Below are 22,176 nucleotides of genomic sequence, written 5' to 3'. Positions count from 1 at the left end.
GGTGCGTAATGTAATCAACACAAATATCCTTAGACAAAGCATCAATGTTTTATCCCTAGTGGCAACAGTACATCCACAACCTTAGAACTTTCTGTCACTGTCCCAGATTCAATGGAGGCATGAACCCACTATCGAGCATAAATACTCCCTCTTGGAGTTACAAGTATCAACTTGGACAGAGCCTCTACTAGCAACGGAGAGCATGCAAGAACATAAATAGCACATATATGATAGATCAATAATCAACTTGACATAGTATTCAATATTCATCGGATCCCACCAAACACAACATGTAGCATTACAAATAGATGATCTTGATCATGTTAGGCAGCTCACAAGATCTAAACATGATAGCACAAGAGGAGAAGACAACCATCTAGCTACTGCTATGGACCCATAGTCCAAGGATGAACTACTCACGCATCACTCCGGAGGCGGTCATGGTGATGTAGAGCCCTCCGGTGATGATTCCCCTCTCCGGAAGGGTGCCGGAGGCGATCTCCAGAATCCCCCGAGATGGGATTGGCGGCGGCGGCGTCTCAGTAACTTTTCTCGTATCGTGGCTCTCGGTACTAGGGTTTTCGCGACGGAGGGATTAAGTAGGCGAAGGGGCAGCGCAGGGGGTGCCCGAGGGGCCCACCCCATAGGGCGGTGCGACCAGAGGTGGGGCCGCGCCCCCCTAGGGTGTGGCCGCCTCGTGGCCCTTCTCCGTCTCCTCTTCGGTGCTCTGGAACCTTCCGTGGAAAATAAGACCGTGGGCTTTTGTTTCGTCCAATTCCGAGAATATTTCCTGTGTAGGATTTCTGAAACCAAAAACAGCAGAAAACAGGAACTGGCACTGCGGCATCTTGTTAATAGGTTAGTGCCGGAAAATGCATCAAAACATCATAAAGTGTGAACAAAACATGTAGGTATTGTCATAAAACTAGCATGGAACATAAGAAATTATAGATACGTTGGAGACGTATCAATCCTCGATGAAGTCCTTCCTTCGGATCCCTCCGACAAAAGCATCTATCGCTCTCTCGTCAGATATATTTTCTGCCGAGTTTTTGATGATATTCCACCTGTGTATATATGCCCTCATCGACTCGTCATACTTTTTTCGACATGATCTCAACTCCTCTATCGACGCAGGCTTCTTGCATGTAGACAAAAAATTCTTGACGAACAGGTCCTCGAAAGTTTCCCAACTGTCGATAGATCCAGGTGGTAATTTCTTGATCCATGACCAAGCTACGCCACTTAGGTACACCTGAATACTTTGCATAGCTGTTGCCTTAGTTCAACCTGTCAACTTTACTGTCCCCAGATAATCAACTAACCAATCCTCGGGATCTTGCAATCCGTCGAATTTCTTATAACTATCAGGCAACTTGAAATCTGACGGCACTCGCGTTTTTCGAACTCGTCGTGTGAAACAGGGGAGTCCACACAGATCTTCGTCATCTACTTCAGGTGATTGCCGATGTTCTCTCCTTTCCCGTCGCGCCCTGTCGACTCGCGTCTGCGCTACTGTATCTCTTGCCAACGTTCTTGGAGGTGGTTGCACTGCCGCTGTAGGCCGCGGGCTATTTTGCCTTGCAGCGCCTTCGGGAGGCGTGCTTGTTCCCGCGAACGCTGTCCCCATAACTCCAACTCCTGCCAAGGCCATATTGTACAATGCCTCTCTTGGATCTCCTGCGGGTGGCCTGTTTGCCAGTATAAAGGCCTGTGTCGCCATATATCCCGCTTCCGGGGTTTTTGGTATAATGTTTCCTCTTTCATCAATCGACATAAAGGACATGTCGAGATTCTGTAGCAAGTTCTCCCTGTCTGCCTCCGGTATATTTTGCAGTCGAGACCTTTCCCTGTTACGGCTGTCTCTGTGATTGTCTCCCGAAGTTGCTGAATGTCGGCTCAGCTCAGCCCTTCGCCTACTTGACACAGAAGCGGCGACTCTTCTCTTTTCAAGCTCAGCTGCTTGTTTTTCGAGTTCTCTTCCCTTACGAGCTAGCCTATATTGGTACGCCTGCAACTCCGCGACTGTGGCAGTGGTATTCATCGGCTCCGTGCCATTCAAGGCTCTTGTCGCTCTATCCCAAGCTTCTTGCGGGAGTTGAACTCTATCTCTTGGCTCAGGACCAATGTACTTGGTGCCTAAACCTCTCGTGAGATCAGCGGGATCGACGTATGGATTTCCCAAGTTGTCGAAGGCCTCTGATGTCTCCGGCTCTGCTCGGCTTGCTTCCTCAATGGCGTACACTTGGTGATGCGTTGAAGCTTGAATGTTGTCGATGTTGGTGACACCGTCATATAGATCGGCGAAGACCTCATGAATAGAAGTAGATCTGTCAATGAAATCGAAAGCATCGATGCTGTTGGAATCGCTGCTTATATTTGAGTCCGCAGACGACCCGACAGATATGTTGCCGAAGATCTTGATGAGCTCGTCGCTTGATGCAAGCTTGGAGGATATTGTCGACGAAACCTCCTCATCGCCAGATTTGAACGATGAAAACGATCCCGATGAATCGGAACTAGCTGCAACCGATCTCGCTGAATCCGATCTTGCGAGTTGATGAGTTCTTTCCTTCCCAACGCGGAAGTGGAACCTCCCGAACGCCATATCCATGGTCTCCTCCAGATGTGTATATGCATCCATATGGGAGGGTGGGTGAGGTACAAAATCGACTAGAACGGTTTCGATCTGTTTACCTCGATCCGTCGCGTTGCTTGCTACCGAAGACGCTGAAGATGTTGAACGTGCCATCGAGATCAGAACCTTGTCGCCTCTAATTCCCACAGACGGCGCCAATTGATAAGGGATTAACTTATCAATGCCTACAAGTTGTAGACTAGGGTTTAGTTGGAAGTAGAGGACAAGTAGATCTCGAAGGTTTCAGCCGGAAAGCACTCGACTGCTATGAAAACTAGAGTTGTCTGGAAAACAATGAATCGATCCTCTCTATGTCCCTCGACTCCCCCTTATATAGGAGGCGGAGCCGAAGGTTTCGTGATACACAAGTTACAGAGTCCAGGAGGGTTTCTAACCCGTCCCGCAATAGTTACAAGTTACTATTCCTAATACAATTCTATCTTTCCAAACTATCTCCCGACTAGGCCTTTGGGCTTTGTAAAACTTCGGGTCGTGGGCCTTCAGTAAACCCCAGGTACCTTCTTCGGCAGGCCCATTGGGGATGCCTATGTCAGGATGTAACAAAGGCGGTGCTAGCGTTCTTACAGGTAGATCACATGCCTGAAATTGTTAATCGCACCATCATTGTTTTGATTCCGAAGGTAAAGAATCCTCAGAATATCACACAGTATAGGCCTATAGCGCTTTGCAATGTGTTATATAAGGTGTGTTCTAAGGTTCTTGCAAATCGTCTCCGGGAAATTCTGGATGAAATAATTTCCGAAGAGGAGAGTGCATTTGTTCCGGGCAGATTGATTACAGATAACGTGTTGACTGCATACGAGTGCATACACTCTATGAGGAAGAAGAAAGGGCGCCAAGGTTGGTGTGTTGTTAAGATAGATATGATCAAAGCATATGATAGAGTTGAGTGGGCTTATTTGCAAGGCATTCTTCAGAAATTAGGCTTTGATGAACAATGGGTGTCTCTTATTATGAGATGTGTGGGTATAGTAAACTTACAGATTAAAGTTAATGGGGAGTTGCTGCAGAGTTTCAAACCTTCGCGTGGTTTAAGGCAAGGCGATCCCATATACCCATACTTGTTTCTTCTATGTGGTGAGGGCTTATTCTCCCTATTCAAATTTTATAATGGAGGTTGGCTTGATAGGGGGATACGAGTGTGTCCAGCAGCACCATGGATATCTCATTTGTTGTTCGCGGATGATTGCATTGTGTTCTTGAAGGCTGATAACAGAAGTGCTTTGAGATTGACTGAATTCCTTGAAGTTTATAGTACAGGTTCAGGACAACGTGCTAATAAAGATAAAAGTTCAGTTTATTGCAGTCCCAATTGTTCCAATAGTATTAGGAATGTTGTCAAAGGGACATTGCAAATCACAAGGGAAGCTCTCTCGGAGAAATATCTGGGGCTGCCTACAGCTTCAGGTCGGCTCACTGAACGCCATTTTGACCATATAGTGGAAAGATCTAGGTCAAGGGTTCAGGGATATAGTGAGAAGAAAATGTCGTGTGCTGCTAAGGAAGTGCATTTGAAGTCTGTGATCCAAGCTTTATCGACCTATTCTATGAGTTGTTTCAAACTCACAAAAGGTTTATGCAAGAAAGTAATGGCAGTGATGTCGAAATACTGGTGGGCTGGGTCTTTGGACAAAAGAGGAATGCATTGGCAGTCGTGGGAGAAGATGTCAATCCCAAAAGGCAAGGGAGGACTTGGATTCCGGGATCTTGGAATTTTTAATGATGCAATGCTTGCCAAACAGGCATGGAGGTTGTTGGAAAGACCTGGAAGTCTTTGTGCTCGGGTGTTACTTGCAAGGTACAGTAAAGGAGGAGATGTTTTATCTGCCTCTTGTCCTGAGGCTGCCTCACCTACCTGGAAACCTATTTGTAAAGGGAGGGAGGTTTTACGATAAGGTCTAATTCGTGATCAATGGATTGATGGAATTACATCAATTAAACCCTTGGGTAGAGCTGATGATGATCCAGTGCAATTTGTATCAGATTTGTTACATGACGACTCTAATCAATGGGATGAGGAGAAAGTGCAGCGCATTTTTCCCCTGCTGATGCAGCAGTTATTTTGAGTATGCCAAGACCGAAGTCCTTCCAGGAAGACTTTTGGGCTTGGGGTTGGGATAATTCTGGTGTGTTTTCAGTAAGGTCAACGTACCGGGAGTTGGTTAGGTGCAATACAATTTTTAATGATGGTACAAGGTCCTCAACTGATGATTCAAACACCTGGAAACATCTCTGGAAACTGAAGGTTATGCCAAAGATTCGTATATTCTGGTGGAGAGTAATTAAAAACTTGCTCCCAACTGCAGGAGAATTACATAGAAGGCATATTAAGGAGGTGGGAAATTGTCCCATGTGTGGACATGATAATGAGACTCTGTTCCATGCTCTTACGGAATGTGAGCATGCAAAAGTCTTTCGGGTTGCGGCTCAAGATTTCTTTGAAGTGAAATTGCCAAAACTAAACCCTGCAACCTGGGCAAGAGATATTCTTGATCCCTCTTTGATCAAGAAGTATGATGCAGCTGTAGTGGTTTCTGTCATGTGGGCAATTTGGGGGCAGTCGGAATAAATATAATCATGGAGAGGAGAAATACCAGTCGTTAAAATCTATGGAACTGGTTTATGAATTTGTAAAGTCGTTGGATATTCCTATGACTGAATCGATGATTGCTGATAGAATCATTCCAAGGTGGAAAAGACCACCAGCTGGATGGTTGAAGATAAATACTGATGGAGCTATCTCTGCATTAGAATCATCGGCTGGTGCAGGAATAGTTGTCCGAGATGAAGCTGGGGAGGTGGTTATGGTGGAGGGTCATAAGTATTCGCATGTATCCGATCCTTTTAGGGTAGAAATGCTAGCCTGTAGAGATGCAATGCTGCTGGCTCGTTCGAAGGGGTGGCTTTGAGTTGCTATTGAGACAGACTGTCAAACAATTGTGCAGGTGTGGAATGGAGGAAAGGAGCAACGGTCTCCGTGCTCCCAGTTGGGTAGAGAGATGAAGTGTTTACTCTCAAACTTCCAGGGTTTTTCAATTAGTTTTGTAAAAAGAGAAGCGAACAAAGTGGCACATGCCTGTGCGCGAGCTACTCTTTCTTTAGATGTTTCTGTAGTCTCTTATGATACTATCCCTGGATTTCTAGCTGAGCTTGTTCAGCTAGATTTTATGTCGTCGATTGAATAAATGCCAATGGGCGAATTCTCAAAAAAAAGAGACTCAACTACATATAAGAGTTTAAACCAAACACATAAACATCATATTGATTCTTTGAGTTTGAAACTAAAAATTTCAATCTTATATTCCAATTTGAATTCAAATAATTCATACAATATATAAATAAGTAAAAATAGTCAAAGGGAAGAAGACAAGATGATTTGTATTCCAATACTATTTTTACAATCAAGTTACAAGCTTCAATTGAAGCTAAAGAAAAATACAAAAAGAATAAAATCATATTTAAAACCTATTATCTAAACGTTCTTATCTTCTATATTCTTGATTGCAAAACAAACAAATACGAAACAAAAAAGAATGTTAAGCTAAAATATTTGCCTCACCAAAGGTGAGGCAGATTAGTGTTGAACTTGGTTATGAAGGAAAAGAAGAAATCATGTAATCTATTTCAGACTAGAGACTTTGCAAATCAAAGAAACAAGAAATAGAAAGCCACAATGGTGATCTTATTGCAAGGGGATGTAAGCAACATGGATAAATAACGGTCAGCAAGGTTCCCAGAACCTGTCATCGGTTGAATCACAAGAACAAGTGGAGGCAAACCACTTAAGTAACAACACTGCAGATTTAGCTATATCACGGAAAAAAGCTGACAGTAAACAAGGCTTAAACAGAAATAAAAGACATCTCCAATCTTTTCATCAAGAAATCAAATAGAAATACAAATATGAACTAGTCGACTAAACTAAACCAATTAAAAGTAGACAACAAGTTAACCACCAAAAGCATGTCGGTCACAACTCACAAGTTGATAAGGCATAAAGGAAAACAACCTTGCACAAGGGATCAGCACCATGGAGCGTTGAAACTTGCATAACAACAAAAATTACTAAGAAGCTTAGTCACATTGACATGGGTATGCCATATCGGGTCCTGAACATTGCCATTCCTGGTACAAAGCCCGGGAAGGAATAGAAGAAAGCTCACAAAAAATCCAGATGAAGCCGAATATATCACGTTGAGATTTGGGTTTAGTGGAGAATCATATTTGAGAGGGGTCAAGTCATGCCACTCGATGTTTTATTGTTCCACTCTTATGAGTGCTGCCTCGTTGTTACCTATATTACCACCCCTTTAATGATATGGTGCTTATCACCTTATCCCTTGTCGCCACTTTTAAAGAAAGACTGGACTATAGGTTGGGAACCCTGGAAAAAGGGAGTTCGAACAAAAAATGTTTTCGGGAAAAGAAGTTCTTCGAAAACCTTGGAATGGGGCAGCCCTGCCCAAGTGTGAGTTTTTGAAAATGAAAGGTTTTTGCAAAAGAAAATTGCTAGAGGCAAGTGGAGATAAAAATGTTTTCGAAAAACTTTGGTGACTGAGTACGATATCGGACCTAGCCAATGCAACCACATTACCACTAGTGGGACGGGCCGCAGCGTAGTAGTTTGTCTCGCCTTAGTCCGGGTCCTGCAAGTGTAGTGGCAGTCCGACCATGGACACTTCAGCCGGGGTTCTTCCCGCTGAAAGGGACGCGACCCATTTGCCTGTTTAGGTACGCGGGGTACAACCTAAGAGCTCCCTTTGAAAGATGCCCCGTAGTTGGTCGCGGCATTCCAGAGGGTCGAGCTGGCCGGGGACTTTGCAGCTCCTAGGTAGACGGCCCCTCGGACTCTGGTGTTGGGAGGTATAATTCTGGGCAGCATGTCTTAGGCTAAGGCGAGCAGGTGAAAAATTACGATCGGGTTCTTGTCGTGGCATATGTTGTTATGCAGGGATGTTGCCCACACGATAAGTATCCGGATCTTGTGCGGAAAGTGTAAAACCTCTACAGAGTGTAAAACTATTTGAATAGACGTGTCCGCGCATGGGAAAGACGGTGCTTAGAGCATGTCTAACAGGCCCCGTATTTCGCTGCCCCGTATAAGTCTCTTTTTTCGCCCCGTATCGAAAAACTGCAACATTTCGAGCCATTCCGTCTAGCAGACCCCGTATTTCGCCCCGTATTTTCAAAAATAAAAAGCCCGGGAAGATCATCTTCATTGATCATACTAGGATTCATACATACATATTGGTGATCATACTACGGATCAAACTAAGCTAACCTACCTCTAGTCGTCAAGAATGACGTAGGGGATGAAGGCGATCCTCGCCGCCTCCTCCCGCGCCTCCCGCGCCTCCCGCGCCTGCCGCGCCTCGAACGCCGCCACCTGAGCGATGGCCGCCGCCTCCTCCTCTCGCCTCCGCCGCGAGCTTTCTCGGCGGCATCCGCCGTGATAAGGCGAGCGCACGGCGGAAGGCCGCCTCCTCTTCCGCCGCCTCCTCTTCCTCGTCGCCGCCTCCGCTTCCTCCGCCGCTGCTGCTGCCGATGGTCGCCCTCCATGCCGCCTTGGACGCGCGGTCGCGCTGCCAGTCGGCGAGCCACTCTCGAACGCATCGCCGCTCATTGGCTTGAGCGGCGGGTCCCGCTTGTACCACCGCCCACCGGCGGCGTACTCCGGAGCGGCTCCGGCACGTACTCCGCCCCGGCGTACTTGCAGGCCGCGCGACGGCTCCCCGCGGCGGAGTACTTGCATTTGAGCCGCCATGCTTCCTCTACGGTGTCCGGCGAGCGGATCGCTTCGATCCGCTCGCCGGCGATGCCTCACTGCGGCGGCGGGAGTCCATCCTAGCGGCGCGGGGCGAATGCGGCGCGGGGAGCGGCTAATTGCTCGCCGGAGCGAGGAGGAGGAGGCGGGCGCGCGCGGCGGAGCTAGGGTTGCGAGTGAGGGTGAACCCCTCACTCGCACCTCGCGCCCACTATATGTACGGGCGATGGGGCCGATTTCCGGGCCCCGTATTCCGCCGAAACGGGGCGGCCCGAATACGGGGCCTGCTAGACGGCCCAAACCGCGCCTGCCCCGTATGTCGCCGGAATTTTACGGGGTGGGCGGGTTATACGGGGCCTGTTAGACCTGCTCTTAGCATTAAAGAAGAATTGTGGTTTATAAAAGTGTTTTTCCAAAGATGCATTTGGGAGTATATACCAGTGGGACTGGAGCAATGTACCTGGGAGGTACGGAGGAAAGGTGGAAAGTGTTTTGGTCATCCTGATGGCCGGAAATGAAATGGGGTCACCCTTACCTATTAGTATTCAAAGAAATTTGTTTTCAAAAAGGTTTTCAACAAACATATAGAGATGTCACTTAAGAGAAACTATCTCTCCCTCCTTGTAACCCTAGTTTAGTGCTTGTTCCTTGGTTCTGCCAAATACGCATATCCTTTATTTCTCACTAAGGTGGTTTGCGAGTACATTCAAATGTATTCATTGGCATTGTTGTCCTGACTATTTACTTAGCCAGACTGTGAAGAGGAGTACTACGAGGAAGAGGAGTACGATGCCGAAGACGCGAACTAGTACGTTCTCCCGATCAGTCGCATGTAGGGTTAAGGCGTGACTTGGGCTTCCACTGCTTTTGGAGTCAAATTGTTTCCGTTGCTGTTTGTTGAACTGCTGCCTTCTTGGCTTATGAGGCTTCTGTAAGACTCTAAATTTGGTACTGTAATGGATGATATAATTCTGGTATCAGTTCGGTTATATGTTCACGATGGAATGATCTTGGGATCATTAAATTGAATACATAACAGGAGTCTCGGACTAGTAGGTCCGGGGCCCCACAGAAAACCCAACACTATCCGGAATGGACCTTTACACGACAACATCTCCATGATCCTGCCACAACCCCTATGGCAATTGACCAAACAACGAAAAGCACACTACTCCTAGATAAAACCTTCAAGAAGGCCGGGTTCGTCGCACATGCCTCGATGTTGAAGAGTCAAACTAAAGTTTGAACTCGAAATTCTCATCCCAAAAACCCATCTTTGAGCCACCACCTTTAGCAACGCACAACACATGCGTGTCGATATTGCCTAATTTGAGATCTTGTGTTTCACTCGGGGTCACGTACTTGTCGAAGTTGTCACTGCGGGCTAGCGAATTTTTGCTAGCCCGGATCTCAGCGCTTAGAGAGTTCGATTGGGAAGACGCAGGATGAAGAGCAGCCCGATACACAGGGACATGTTTGCTAGTACAATCACAATACTAGTTGATATGTGCTTGTACAAACTCTTGTGAGCTCATATATATGGTCATGTTTGGCTACGACTAGACAATAGATACCCACCCTATCCCTATGGCAACGGTTTTGTATGCACTCAGGTTCTTAGGTGCACTCATGCTCGTGGAGGGTAGTGAGATCTAGACGGTTGGGACAGTGGGGTTAGCATACGGCATCACCACTTGGTACAGCACCACAAGCCCACATTGGCACCTTTAGCTTTTGTTTGCTTTCTCCAACTTGTTTCTTTGCTTACCAGCTACACACACAGTACTGGGCCACCGGACGGGTTTTGCATGGATCCTCTCCGATTCGATCGGTGTTCCGTAACACGACTCGTGATTCGGCCGCGTCCCCGTCGTCTTTGCGTCAGGAGCCGGCCTGCAAGATGAAGCATGACTTGCCGGAGCGGAACGTACTTTTGTTGTGGTGCGAGCGCGCGTCTGGTTGCCGTAAAATGTGTAATTACTGAAATCATGAGAAGCTCTTGTCTTGTGGGTAATGGAAGGATCACGATATCGAATTTCCCGCCGAAAGCGAATTTTTGGAATTCTCACTAAGCAGTCTTCTTCTATACAAATATGCCACCAGAAGCTAGTCCTGGTTAGTCGCTGTTTTGTGTGTGTGTTTAAGTGAGTTTTAGATCAGTGTTATCTTGTTACAGATAATGTAATAGTGTGTCCCAAGCTTTAGCGAATGAAGGTGTTTTATATCAGGATGCCGGTCCAAACTTTGTGAGATCTTGGTGGTCGGCGATCCGGTTGTACCACTACGGGATGGTAGATGAACACATAGAGAGGCTCTCACTATTCAGGGGACATGTGGGAGAAAGGCACAATGCACAAAAGCATGGAAAAGTTAGATGACATAATTATCATGTGAGCACTCACTCTGAACTCATGCAAAACAGAACCCAAAAATAGGATAGGTCTCCCTTGCCCGCAAGAGATGGATATAAAGGTTTGCTTTTGCTGCAACGCAACATGTTTAGTGATTAATAACAACAATGATAACAAATCATTATGACCATGTTGCATCCAATCACCGAGTTGCTGGATCTGGACCTTCCCTTATTTTCACTTCATTTGTGTCTTTTCTCTTTCTTTTTTGCTGTCAGAAGACGGATCTAAGTAAAATCTGCTTATATCTAGGCAGATTCAATCTGCTGAACAAGGGAGCAGTGAATCACATGCTGCAATGCTCATGGGCTCAACTCCTGCTGCCAATCTCGATATATCCAAGAATCAGCTGCTGCAGAGGAGATCACACCAGTTGTTTTAACCAATTTCCCATGGCACGGTAATGCAGCTGTACAACTGCTTGTGATGATTCAATGATACATCACGAGTATATATTGCCAACCCATCAGGACACAAATGTCAGCATCATATATAATTAAGCATCCCTATCTCAAAAATGAAATATCAGAATGGTAGGCCCTGCAGAAGTGTGCCATGAATGGGCGGCCGCATGGAAATGTTTACCTGTCTCTGGTCCATGGGCTTTGGAGCTGTGTGTAGCCTGGTACAAGCAATGTGCGTAGTAGTCCTTAATTCTCGGTGTCGTGTTTCATCACATGTGAAATGTAATGTTACCTTTTTTCCCGGGAAACAAGTATAGTAGTAGTATGACTTTACTGCTGCAATACTGTGCTTGGATTGTGCAAAACTAGTTTAGATGAAGCATCGGATCTATATGGTGCGTTTCAGGCTTTCAGCACATGTAAAATAGCAAGAGCAGATGGAGTTAGGTTGTTTCAGTAATGGCGTTTGATTAGTGCACCTGCCACGCAGAATCTCGATGCATTACATTAACGCCCATCTCACCAAACCAGAATATCTTTTTTTTAGACCAAACCAGAATACCTTATCCTGACAAGCAAAAGCTTAAAATCATTTCAAATTTTACCGTTATCGTGTTCATGAACAGGCCGCAGCTCCTGCCAAGATTACTGAAGTCACATGTTTGAGAAACCAACATCCGCCCAATTTACATGGTTCCAAAATAGCTACAGGACTGAAGTCATTTCATCGCCAACAACTTACTACAGTATCAGCAACTTACTTCCCGTCCAAAAAAAATTATGAACTTATTCCGACAGTTATCCGATTACTGCCAACATGCAGTAAGAGCTGAGCACTTCCTGTGGATCTGAGCTTATTCTCTGAGCCGAGAAGCCAAAAAGAACTGCGGTATAGAACTGAGCAGCTGCTCACTGGAACGGCAATACCGACTGGGCAGTATGACATTAGACACACTGATATACGACAACTTATACAGCATGTGGCATTGATCTGTGTTAGGTCCATTGAACAAGGTCCAACCGATAAAGTATTATGAATATAAAACATTTCAGACTTCTGAACATAGCACTGAAAACAACAAATAATTGGACAGTTATTTCGAGGCCATGACTGGAACTGTACTCTTAAGCAAGCAAGAGACTGATTATGGGGGTAACATTATACATCAAGAGATTCTCTTATGACACTGCTGTTGAAAACAACTCAGGCACGGGATGTCCATGGCTACTAGACCTAGAAACTCTCCTCCCTTTGGAATAATATTGATCCGATCATGACGGCAATTCCAGTTACAGCAATCGTGAAGAGAAGTCGCTTGTTTTGTGCACCTTGCACCGGGCGCGCTGGTCGTACTGGTGGAGGAGGCCGCACTTCTCTCTCTGGAATGGTTCTGGCACTGAAATTTGAAGAATCTTCATCAGATAAAGAGGCCTACAGATTTTGACTAGTAAGAATATTAATACTCCTATATATATATATATATATATATACAAGTCATCGTGGAAAATGGAAAGTTCGAAAACCTATAGAGATCCATGTTCCATTACTACGACAGACTATCTTCTTGAGTGGAAAATTAACCAAATAAGAAATACTATCAAACTGAATTGATTTTGAGTTACATTCTTTAGAAACAAATTTTGAATTACATTGATTGAGCTTGTATAGATCCATCTAGGTAAAATATTTGCACATAATGGATTGCATACAATAGTTTGGCAAAAAATAAAGTTCACAAAAAATAAACAGCCAACAAAGTATGTAATAACCTTTAAAACAGATCATGCATTGCATGATACCAAAATAACAAAATTCAGCATTCTTTTGGACGTGAGGGAATGTCTTTACCTTGATGATGCCGCAGAAACATTTGAGTTAACCTGGCACTGCATTTCATGCCCTATCCATTCACGAAGTCTAACATACTTTTTGCATGTTTGACATAACTCTGTTCGGTTGCCACATACATCCTGTATCTCAAACTACTATGATCAGAACAAATCGACATGAATCAAACAAATTTATGTAAATAAGTAGCTTCAAAGCTAACGACAAACTATACCTGATGTTCATGAAGATCAACCGCAGGCAATTCGTACTCACAATATTCACACGCAACCATCCTCTGTGTGCACTGTTTACTTTTATGAAGATCCAACATCTCCCGCTGTAAGGTTTCTTTGCAAAGAGAGCAATTTACCTGCATGTGATATGATGCGATTATTGTACAGCACAGAAAAAAAACAGCAGCTGTTATAACAATTCTCGAATATGTGCATTTTAATCCTCTTGTTCCTATGGAATGCGATGTCGCATTAGCTCCTGATTGCAAATGTGATAAAAGTATCGTAGCAGAAGTAATTTGCTTTTCTAACTTGCACACAAGAAAAAGAGAACAAGCTAAGGAAATGTGTGATTGTTTGTATCCAATTTGCACGTGCAAGAAGAAACTAACACATGGCGCTGGAAGAAAAATAAAATTGCCTATACTTTCGATTCTAACAAGTTTTGGTTTCTATACTTGCCGCATCTACTACTAGCTTATGGTTCTTGTTAGATTAGCTTCAGTTTCTTTTGGTTAAGTCCGCCACTCTTCTTATTTCATACACAATCAAATCACTTCATGCAAAGATAAAACATTGTTGCTTCCTCAAGTTTGACATTGCGGGTGCTTTTGATTCGGTGTCTTGGGAGTATATGCTGGAACTGATGGAGAGGTTGGGTTTCAGCCAAAGGTGAGGGACTTACTATCTCTCATTTGGAGCTCCTCCTCCCGGATCATGGCCAATGGAAGGACTGGCTGGCAAATTAGGCACAAAGGAGGGCTGAATGTTACTCACAATCTCACTTGCTCCGCTGCATTGGATGCTACGACTGGCTGATCGCATGGCTGCTCTGTCCCCGGTAGCTTTGCTGCCAGCACGCCTTAGGACCAGTTTATATGTATGCGGATGATCCGTCATTGTTCGTGAATCCAAACCCCTCGGACATTCACCAAGTGGCAGAGATCTTGAGGCTGTTTGGTCAGGTGTCTGGGCTGCAGGCCAATCTTATATCCCATTCGATGTGTGCTAGCTTATATAACCCCTATCCTGGATCTGTTGCCGGTCTCAATCTGTCAATTCCTATGCCAATATCTGGGCCTTCCGCTGCATCACAGGAAGATCACTAAAGCAGAGCTTCAGCCAATGATCGACAAGGTGGCAAGTCGTTTGCCAAGATGGCGTGGAAAGCACCTCAATGCTGCTACGAGGCTAGCTCTTGTTAACTCTGTATTGTCAACAATCCCTACCTATATGTTAACAGTGTTTCACCAGCGTAAATGGACTCTTAGAAGGATTGATAAGATAGTTACGGAGGGTCTTCCTGTGGAAATTCAAAAACGATGGTGACAAAGGTATCTTCTTGGTCAACCGGAAGGTGGTATGCCGTCCAAAATAACTTGGGGGACTTGGTGTTATGGATCTCGGCAGGTTTAGCAGAGCCCTTCGTCTGCGATGGAAGTGGTATGAATGGAAAGACTAAGACCATCCGTGGATTAGGACATCGGTGCCTTCTGATCCTATTGATGTGCCACTCTTTGATGCCTGCACCAATATCTCGATTAGGAAGGGTGATGTCGCCAATTTCTGGATGTCAAGATGGTTACATGGCGCAGCCCCGGCCGAGCTTGCTCCTAGTTTGTTCAAGATATCCAGGCTAAAGAGGCTAACAGTTTCTCAGGCAATAACTGATGACAAATGGATGACTGGCCTTCATCGTATCAACTCTGCTGACCACCTGAGAGAATTCACAGGTTTGTGGATTCATCTCCAGGACATTCCTTTGACCACTGAAGAAGAACTCATTAAGTGGAAATTCACTGCCTCTGGGTTGTACAGCTGCATACAGGTCTCAGTTTCTTGGGTCTTTTTCGGCCATTGACTACTTCAAGCTCTGGAAATCTAAAGCTCAGCCTAAGGGTGCGTTTGGATTGCAGCCGCACATTGCCCAGCCTATATTTTGGCGTTGACTCACAGCGTTGGCCAGCGTTTGGATGGAAGCCAATATTTTGAATCTGCGCCAAATATTTGGTCATCTGTTCAGTTTTGTAGCCAATTCGTTGGCCAACCCGCGGCGGCGAAAACCTCCGCCAAAAATTTGGCTCGCCCCGATTTGGCAGGGCGCTCATAGGCACAATCCAAACAGCCCCTAAATGCAAAATTTTCATGTGGTTATGGCTCAGGGACATTCTTACCGATGATATTTTACAGGTCAGGGGCATGAATCAGGGGGATGTTTGCAGCTATGTGATTAAGAGATGGAAACAGCTTCTCATATGGTCCTTTCATGTTCTTCCTCTAAAGCAGGTTGGCAATCTGCTTGCTAAATGGACTGGCACCAAGCTCTTGGATATCTAGCCTAATCAATTTGGAGATGCTAGAGGAAGCCTGAGGAGGGCGAGTAGTCCAGCAGAAATTCTGTTTGTTTGTGTTTCCCTATTTTTTTATTTTTAAAAAGTTTCTCCCTAACTTGTACCTCAGACTTTTCTGTCCCACTCAAATGAATTGGCAGAACAACTGCCGTTTTTACCTCAAAAAGTAATATATCACTTGCAGCCACCCTGCAAAGGTGGGAGCTACAAATACTTGTTGTAGCCAACATGAACCGATTGCGCAATCAAATATGTCTTTTATGATATAGAAATATACACCAGCAAAGTGAAAGCACACTATGGCATAATCTTCTGAAAATTGAAAACATGGCATTTAGAACCAGACCGCAAACATACCGGAGCGTGATATTCATCGTAGTGTTCCTCCATAAGCTTCCTGGCAACCATTTCTCCGCAGTGGTCGCACTTTTGAAGGTTGCGAGCACAGTGTACAGAATGCAAGTCAATGTTTGACGACGGAATTTCTCGCTGGCTGCAGAAGAAGATGCAAAAATTAAAATCGGCAACAGATTGTGAGCTCAATCAAACTACAACTGCACACATAGTTTGGAGCATTCTGGAACGAAAAGCTACTGATTGCATAGTTCTACCAACTAGCATTTGTGTTCATCCTGTATACGTGCGTTTGGAGTATGATGCCAAGAGGCGGGAACAGCATAGAATGCAGCTATGGCGTCATATAAAGAAATGCAGCAGTAATGTCTAAGCACCAATGGTCAGGAATCATAATCCAAACGGTTTGATATGTTCTTCTATGCTAACACTAACAATGGATTACTTGATTAAACAACAGTTGTCCGGACCTACTCCAACCACTCCGGGGATTAAGCTAAAAAAAGTAAGCATCAACCTGCTTTCCCCTCCATTGATTTCGATAGCTACCCATGTGGATTAATAGCAAGTACGACTAGACAATGGTGGAAGAAGATGGACTAGGACATCAAGAATACTGCATCGGATGCTAGTGCAAACATTTTTTAATAAGTTGCAGGGCACCACTTTTTATAGGTACCGATGGGTCACCTATCCGGCCGGCTCATAATCATGAATCGTGCAAAATCCTTTATGTACACCACCAAGAGAGTTCTTCTGTTCGTGCGATACAGAGTTCAGAATCCAAAACACGACCGGTCTCTCGGGGACAACGAAACGACCGCCGATGAAACTAGCTCAGATCCAAAACGAGGAGAGAGACCACAGTAGAGGCCCATCGCGTCACCGACACGCACGGACGCAGAGGAGCAAGCTAACGTCGGAGAGGGACGGGGGCAGGGGGGGCACGAACCAGTGTGCGCAGGTGGAGGTGGCGACGGCGGGGGCGGGATCGGAGCCGGCGTCGGCCGCTGCTGCCATGGCGCTCGTCGCGGGGCGGGCGGGCGGATCGCAGGCTCCTCCTGTGTGTCGGGTTCCCGATCGGGGCGGCGAGGGCTGCGGTGGTGGTGGCCCGGCGGGGGTGGCGCGCGGCGGAGGTGGGAGGTGGGTGGGTGGCCGGAGGTCTCGAGGAAGGGGGCGAAGTCGGGGGAGTTTGGTGAGGAGGAGGAGGGGAGCTGGAGAAGGGAGGGGAGACTCGGAGAAGGTTGTGTGATCCGGGAAAGGGGAGAGAATTTATGACGCTCGGGCGGAGGAGATCGGGTGCTGCCTGCCGGTGTGGTCTCTGTCTCTGTCTGTGTGTGGAGGATGAAACGAGGCAAGGGCGCGCGCAGCGCATGTCAAGCGTGGCACGCTACCAGTTTAACCGTTCACGTACCCAACACAGCGGTGCGCCGTGCGCGCCTGAATTGCTACTGGCCTACTTGCCGCTACGATAGAAATAATCAAATCAATTAGTAGAATGGATTATTTTGAATTCTTTATTGATGACATCATCAGTTAGTAATTAACTCTCATCGTTTGAAAATCCCATGTGACAAGTAATTTATTATTGATTACGTAAATTAATTGAAATGTGCATAATTATCAGCCCATAGACAGAAGTCAAAGAGACGTCCTGACCTATTCAAATTGGATAGCTTCACACTCTACTGACGCTACCCATTAACCCGCATGTTCTATCCCCTAAGAGCATCTCCAGCCGCGTCCCCCAAACCGTTCCCCAAAGGAATTTGGGGCACGCCGGACAAAAAAACGTTCCCAGCCGCGCGCCCCAAAGGCCTTTTTTGTCCGGCGCGGCCCGATACGGTGTCCGGCGTCCCGAGCCCGTCCACGTCCCACAGGGGACGCACCGGGCACGCCGGACACAACGAAATGAGAGGCGAGGAGGCGCGGGCCCGACCCGTCAGCGGCTCAGACGCTCAACCGCCACATACGTTGCGACGGTGCGGCTGCCGGGAAGCGGAACCGTCGCATTGGCAACCGCGTCGACGACGCGCCAACCCCGCCGGAATGGAGCGCCGACTCCTCGAAGAGCAACCGCCGCTCTCTTCGACTTCTGCGCCGCCGTTCATCCGCGCTCAATAAAAGACCCGTACGAACGCCGCCATTCATCCAAGCTCCCGTACGAACGCCGCCATTCATCCAAGCTCCAGCGACGATGAGCTACATCTCCCAGCTCCCGTCCGACACTTCCAGCGAGGGAAACCCGGCCGGCCGGCGCCATTGGTGGGACAAAGCCAAGACGCCGAGCGGCCGGCGACGATTCCCCGCCGCCAGAGAGCGAGGAGGAATGGCTGGGCTGGGAGGACGAGGAAGAAGAGAGCGAGGCCGCGGCGGCGGCGGTGGCCCGTGCGAAGGCGAAGGCGGCCAAGGACAAGGCCGCCAAGGCGAAGGCCGCCAAGGCGAAGGCCGCCAAGGCCAAGGCCAAGGCCAAGGCCAACGCCAAGGCGCAACCGAGGAGCACCGGCGACGACGACGCTTCGGGCGCCGACACCGCCTCGTCGGAAGAGGTGACGAGCAGGAAGCGCCACCGCGATGACGACGACGAGGCGGGGCCATCAGCGAAGAAGAAGAAGTAGATAGTTTATATGTATTTAGTTATATTTTTCCGAATTTTATATATAATTTGTTTATGTTCAACCGATTTGAATATTAGTAAATAGTATTTTTCTAGCCAAAAAAATTATTTTAAATGTTTGGGGGCGGCGTTTGGGGGACGCGGCTGGGGAGCGACGTCCCCCAAACGCGGCACGAACAAAACACGTCCCCCAAACGCTCAATCCGGCGCGGTTTGGGGGACGGTTTGGGGGACGCGGCTGGAGATGCTCTAAGCTTTTCATATCTTCTATTTTTTAATAGTTGGCCCCATTTTGCTGGTCTCACAGCGAGCCACGTCACTGCTTTAAAATTGTGGCCACACCGACACGCCCCGACACACCCCGTCGCCCTTCCTCTCTAGACTCCACGCCCGAACGGAGGCACCCCGAACGGACACGCCCCGTCGCCCTTCCCCTCCAAGCCACGCCCGAACGGAGGCCCCTCGAACGGAGGCCCAGACCAACACGCTCGCGTCGCCCTTCCCCTCCAGGCGCTAGCCCCGAACGGACATCCATCGCCTGCTGCCCTTCCTCGTGAGGACGACACGCACGGACCCTCCCCCCATCGATCTGTGCTGCTCAGGTATCCAAAGGACAGATCCACTGGGGATTTGTCTTCTCCATTAAAGACGACGCATCCGCTTCCTTTCCCCACTATCTCCGTGAAGAACAGTTGCACGGAAGATGAATTGAGGCATATGAGAACTTCGTCTATATTTATCCTGTTTCTATGCCATGCTCTTCCATCTGGTGAGCCTTTCATTCCTTTCTTCTCCCCTACGAATATTGTTTCTTACTATATCGCAACTTTTCAGTTTTTCAGGTGCTGCACAACTAGCTTGGATGCCAAAGCCCTCCTGTTTGCTGATCCTTCGTTGCTGCACACGCATGAGCCTAAAATTGAGGACTACTATTGGTACATATCCAATCTTATTTCTGGATTTTTATTTGTTTGATCCATATTTAAGTATGAGCAACCTCAGAGATCCTCACACCCTGCTAGCCGCCTAGGCTTTCTGTACCGGCAAACTGCCCCAGCTTGCGATGTACATTGTCGCCAAACCTCAACCATCAGTGAGCTCATCCTGCCAATTATTCATAGGATTTGAGGTTGACCTTATATTTTTCCACTCTGTTATTGCAAGATCTGGCGCAGAGTTGGTTTTCTCTGTTGAGAATGTGTTCATATTTTCTCATAGGATTTTGAACTAAATCAACGACGGAGGTTGTCTTGGGGACCGCCACGACAAGACGAAAGGCGACGTAGAGGGAACAGGTTACGGAGACAGGCGCGTAGAGTCAGGTCAGCTAGATTGCGAGTTCACTGCCACAATATTATCCGAGACACCACAATGAGGTGAGCGCGTGAAGTGCATCAACAAGGTGAGCCAGTAGCAGATTGCTTCTTTCTTCCTCCACTACGGCAACGACATCCTGCCTGCACATGTATTTTCCTGTGATGCAATGCTGATTTCCTTTTCAATGTACATGCTATGTACGACTGGGCATCAGTTGACATGGATTTACTTTTACAAAGCCAATCTATATTTTATTTTGATTAATTTAGTATTTACTAATTGGTTTGAACTAATCCGGGTTTTTTTTTTGTTTTTAACTCATCCGGTTGAAGTTGGCTAGATTGCCTAACAGATAATTCATGAAATGGGTAAAAACTTCTCTCTTCTATCCTCAGGTTAATTCCCTGTATCTCTAATTCTCTTTTCAATTATAATTCTGTCAGCTAGATCAAGATATGCTTTGTTCAGGTTAATGAAATTCCATTTCACCAACTGTGACACCAGTATGGCCTGTAATATCATAGCATTAATAATTTTCTTTTTTTATTTGCAACAGATATATACAGCATTGAGCAATATGAGAGAACATAAGGGCACACAAGTGGCAGCGAGAAAGCTTTGATTTCAGGTACATGCTAATCCTTACTTCCTCTGGATATGTTGCTGATAACATTCAGTTAATGTTTACACATCTGAAACTTCGGCAACATTCCTCTAATGCTTCTTATAATATTCAGACTAAATATATGATTGGGCCAACAAACTTCGTTTGCTCACAGTAATTTGGTCGTTTGAGGGATTCGTGTAAGATATGTAATCCTCCTATTACATGACTTTACATGGTCAGATATTATTGTTTACAAATAATGTCCATTTGTTAAAAAAAATTATGTGTTCTCCCTCCTACATACTTAGCCACCTATAGCTTCTTCACATGTGCTATCTGGTAATAGAATTTTTTTCACATGTCATTCGCCAGCTGTCTTTTTAGATGAATTGTGATATCGTATCACGTTGCTACCTTTCTGCCCAAGACAAATATGCATGTATTTTACTTCCAGATGGAACCGGCACTTCACACTACCAAATGTATAACTAACAAAATTTGGATTCCCCGGATCTTCAATGTGATCACCGGTTTAACATGTAGTTCTCGATTTTCCTTTAGCTTCGGGAAAGTGGATTTTATACATGACAATTAGGAATTACATATCGGCCTCATCCTCTTTTTTTCCAAAAATAGATTTTCCAAATGTAATGTTACATGACTAAAATGATGATTTCCATTTGTTTCTAATTGGTGCTTAATAAATTATGTTGTGTACCATAGATTACCGCAGCAACGCGCGGGGTATCATCTAGTATAACGACACAGTTCATCCCTTTCTCCAGATTAGGCGGTCTAGGAGCAACGTTTTGTTCTTTTTTTTTTATAGAAAAACCCACATGAGATCTGCGTGTCATTGTATTAAGCATAAAGAAGCGGACCAAGATGTCCATACAAACGGATAGAGGCCACCACACATACCGGCCTAACTAACAAGGCCAGAGCTAGTGAACATCTCTAAGCCGCCTGCCTCTACACTCACACCAGATCCTCCACTCCTCAAGGACTAGTCTCAAGGTAACATTCACCGGCGACATCTTCCCATCGAATACCCTGGCCTTGCGTTCGAGCCAAAGCATGCGCAGGGTGAGCATGATAAGCGAGTTGGCCTTCTTCCTATCCACCGGCGGGAACCGATGGGCCGCCCGGAGCCACCGGTCGTTGATGCCGTCGTCCCCGGCGGGAGTGATGTCCGGGAGACCTAGCCGAGCCACCAAACCGGACCACACCCCCTGGGCGAACAAGCAATAGAGCGAGAGGTGGTCGAGAGTTTCATCGACAACATTACAAAGGGGGCATAGCGTGTGGGTGGGCAAGCCGCGGCGCAGCCTTCGATCCGCCATCCAACAGCGACGCCGCATTGCCAGCCACGCATGCAGCTTATATTGCAAGGGCGCGAAAGAATCCCAAACCAACGTCGCCCCGGGCAGCCCGCACGTACCGTGCCAGAGCACACGGTAAGGGGACTTAGAGGAAAACTGGCTGTCACTGCGCCACTTCCAGCTGAACCGATCCTCCCCAGTCCCACTCCACGGCACCTGAGCGATGGCAGCCCAAAGGTGCAGGTACTGAACCACCGCCGCCACGGATAGCTCACCGGTGATGTCCGCAGCCCACGCATTCCCCGC

The 22,176-nt window shown here is 46.6% G+C and overlaps 1 protein-coding gene and 1 long non-coding RNA gene across 2 annotated transcripts; one reads left to right on the top strand and one right to left on the bottom strand.

Annotated features, from left to right (window-relative positions):
- Nucleotides 1-12,198: 12,198 nt before the first annotated feature.
- On the bottom strand, nucleotides 12,199-17,044 carry LOC124698643 (XIAP-associated factor 1-like). The gene is made up of 5 exons (XM_047231114.1): nucleotides 16,960-17,044; nucleotides 16,011-16,146; nucleotides 13,302-13,439; nucleotides 13,088-13,209; nucleotides 12,199-12,635 (listed from the first exon to the last, which is right to left on the bottom strand). The coding sequence occupies exons 1-5, from the start codon at nucleotides 17,025-17,027 to the stop codon at nucleotides 12,473-12,475; spliced, it is 627 nt and encodes a 208-aa protein (XP_047087070.1). The 5' UTR covers nucleotides 17,028-17,044; the 3' UTR covers nucleotides 12,199-12,472.
- A 2,925-nt stretch (nucleotides 17,045-19,969) lies between these two features.
- LOC124698856 lies at nucleotides 19,970-20,547 on the top strand. Its single transcript, XR_007001142.1, has 3 exons — nucleotides 19,970-20,026; nucleotides 20,274-20,336; nucleotides 20,498-20,547. It is a non-coding gene; the product is annotated as an uncharacterized LOC124698856 (long non-coding RNA).
- The last annotated feature ends 1,629 nt before the right edge of the window (nucleotides 20,548-22,176 follow it).

This window comes from Lolium rigidum, chromosome 3, assembly GCF_022539505.1.
Source record: "Lolium rigidum isolate FL_2022 chromosome 3, APGP_CSIRO_Lrig_0.1, whole genome shotgun sequence".
NCBI classification, from domain to species: domain Eukaryota; kingdom Viridiplantae; phylum Streptophyta; class Magnoliopsida; order Poales; family Poaceae; genus Lolium; species Lolium rigidum.
Note: the sequence above shows the minus strand (reverse complement) of the source record. Positions and strands in the feature narration are given on the sequence as shown.

What these genes read in the sequence shown, in the direction of transcription:
- LOC124698643 (XM_047231114.1), bottom strand. Translation starts at nt 17,027, where the DNA reads ATGGCAGCAGCGGCCGACGCCGGCTCCGATCCCGCCCCCGCCGTCGCC. An exon ending in TTGATCTTCATGAACATCAG is followed by an intron (nt 13,210 to 13,301) that starts GTATAGTTTGTC and finishes TTTGAGATACAG; the next exon opens with GATGTATGTGGCAACCGAAC. An exon ending in GTTTCTGCGGCATCATCAAG is followed by an intron (nt 12,636 to 13,087) that starts GTAAAGACATTC and finishes TTCAAATTTCAG; the next exon opens with TGCCAGAACCATTCCAGAGA.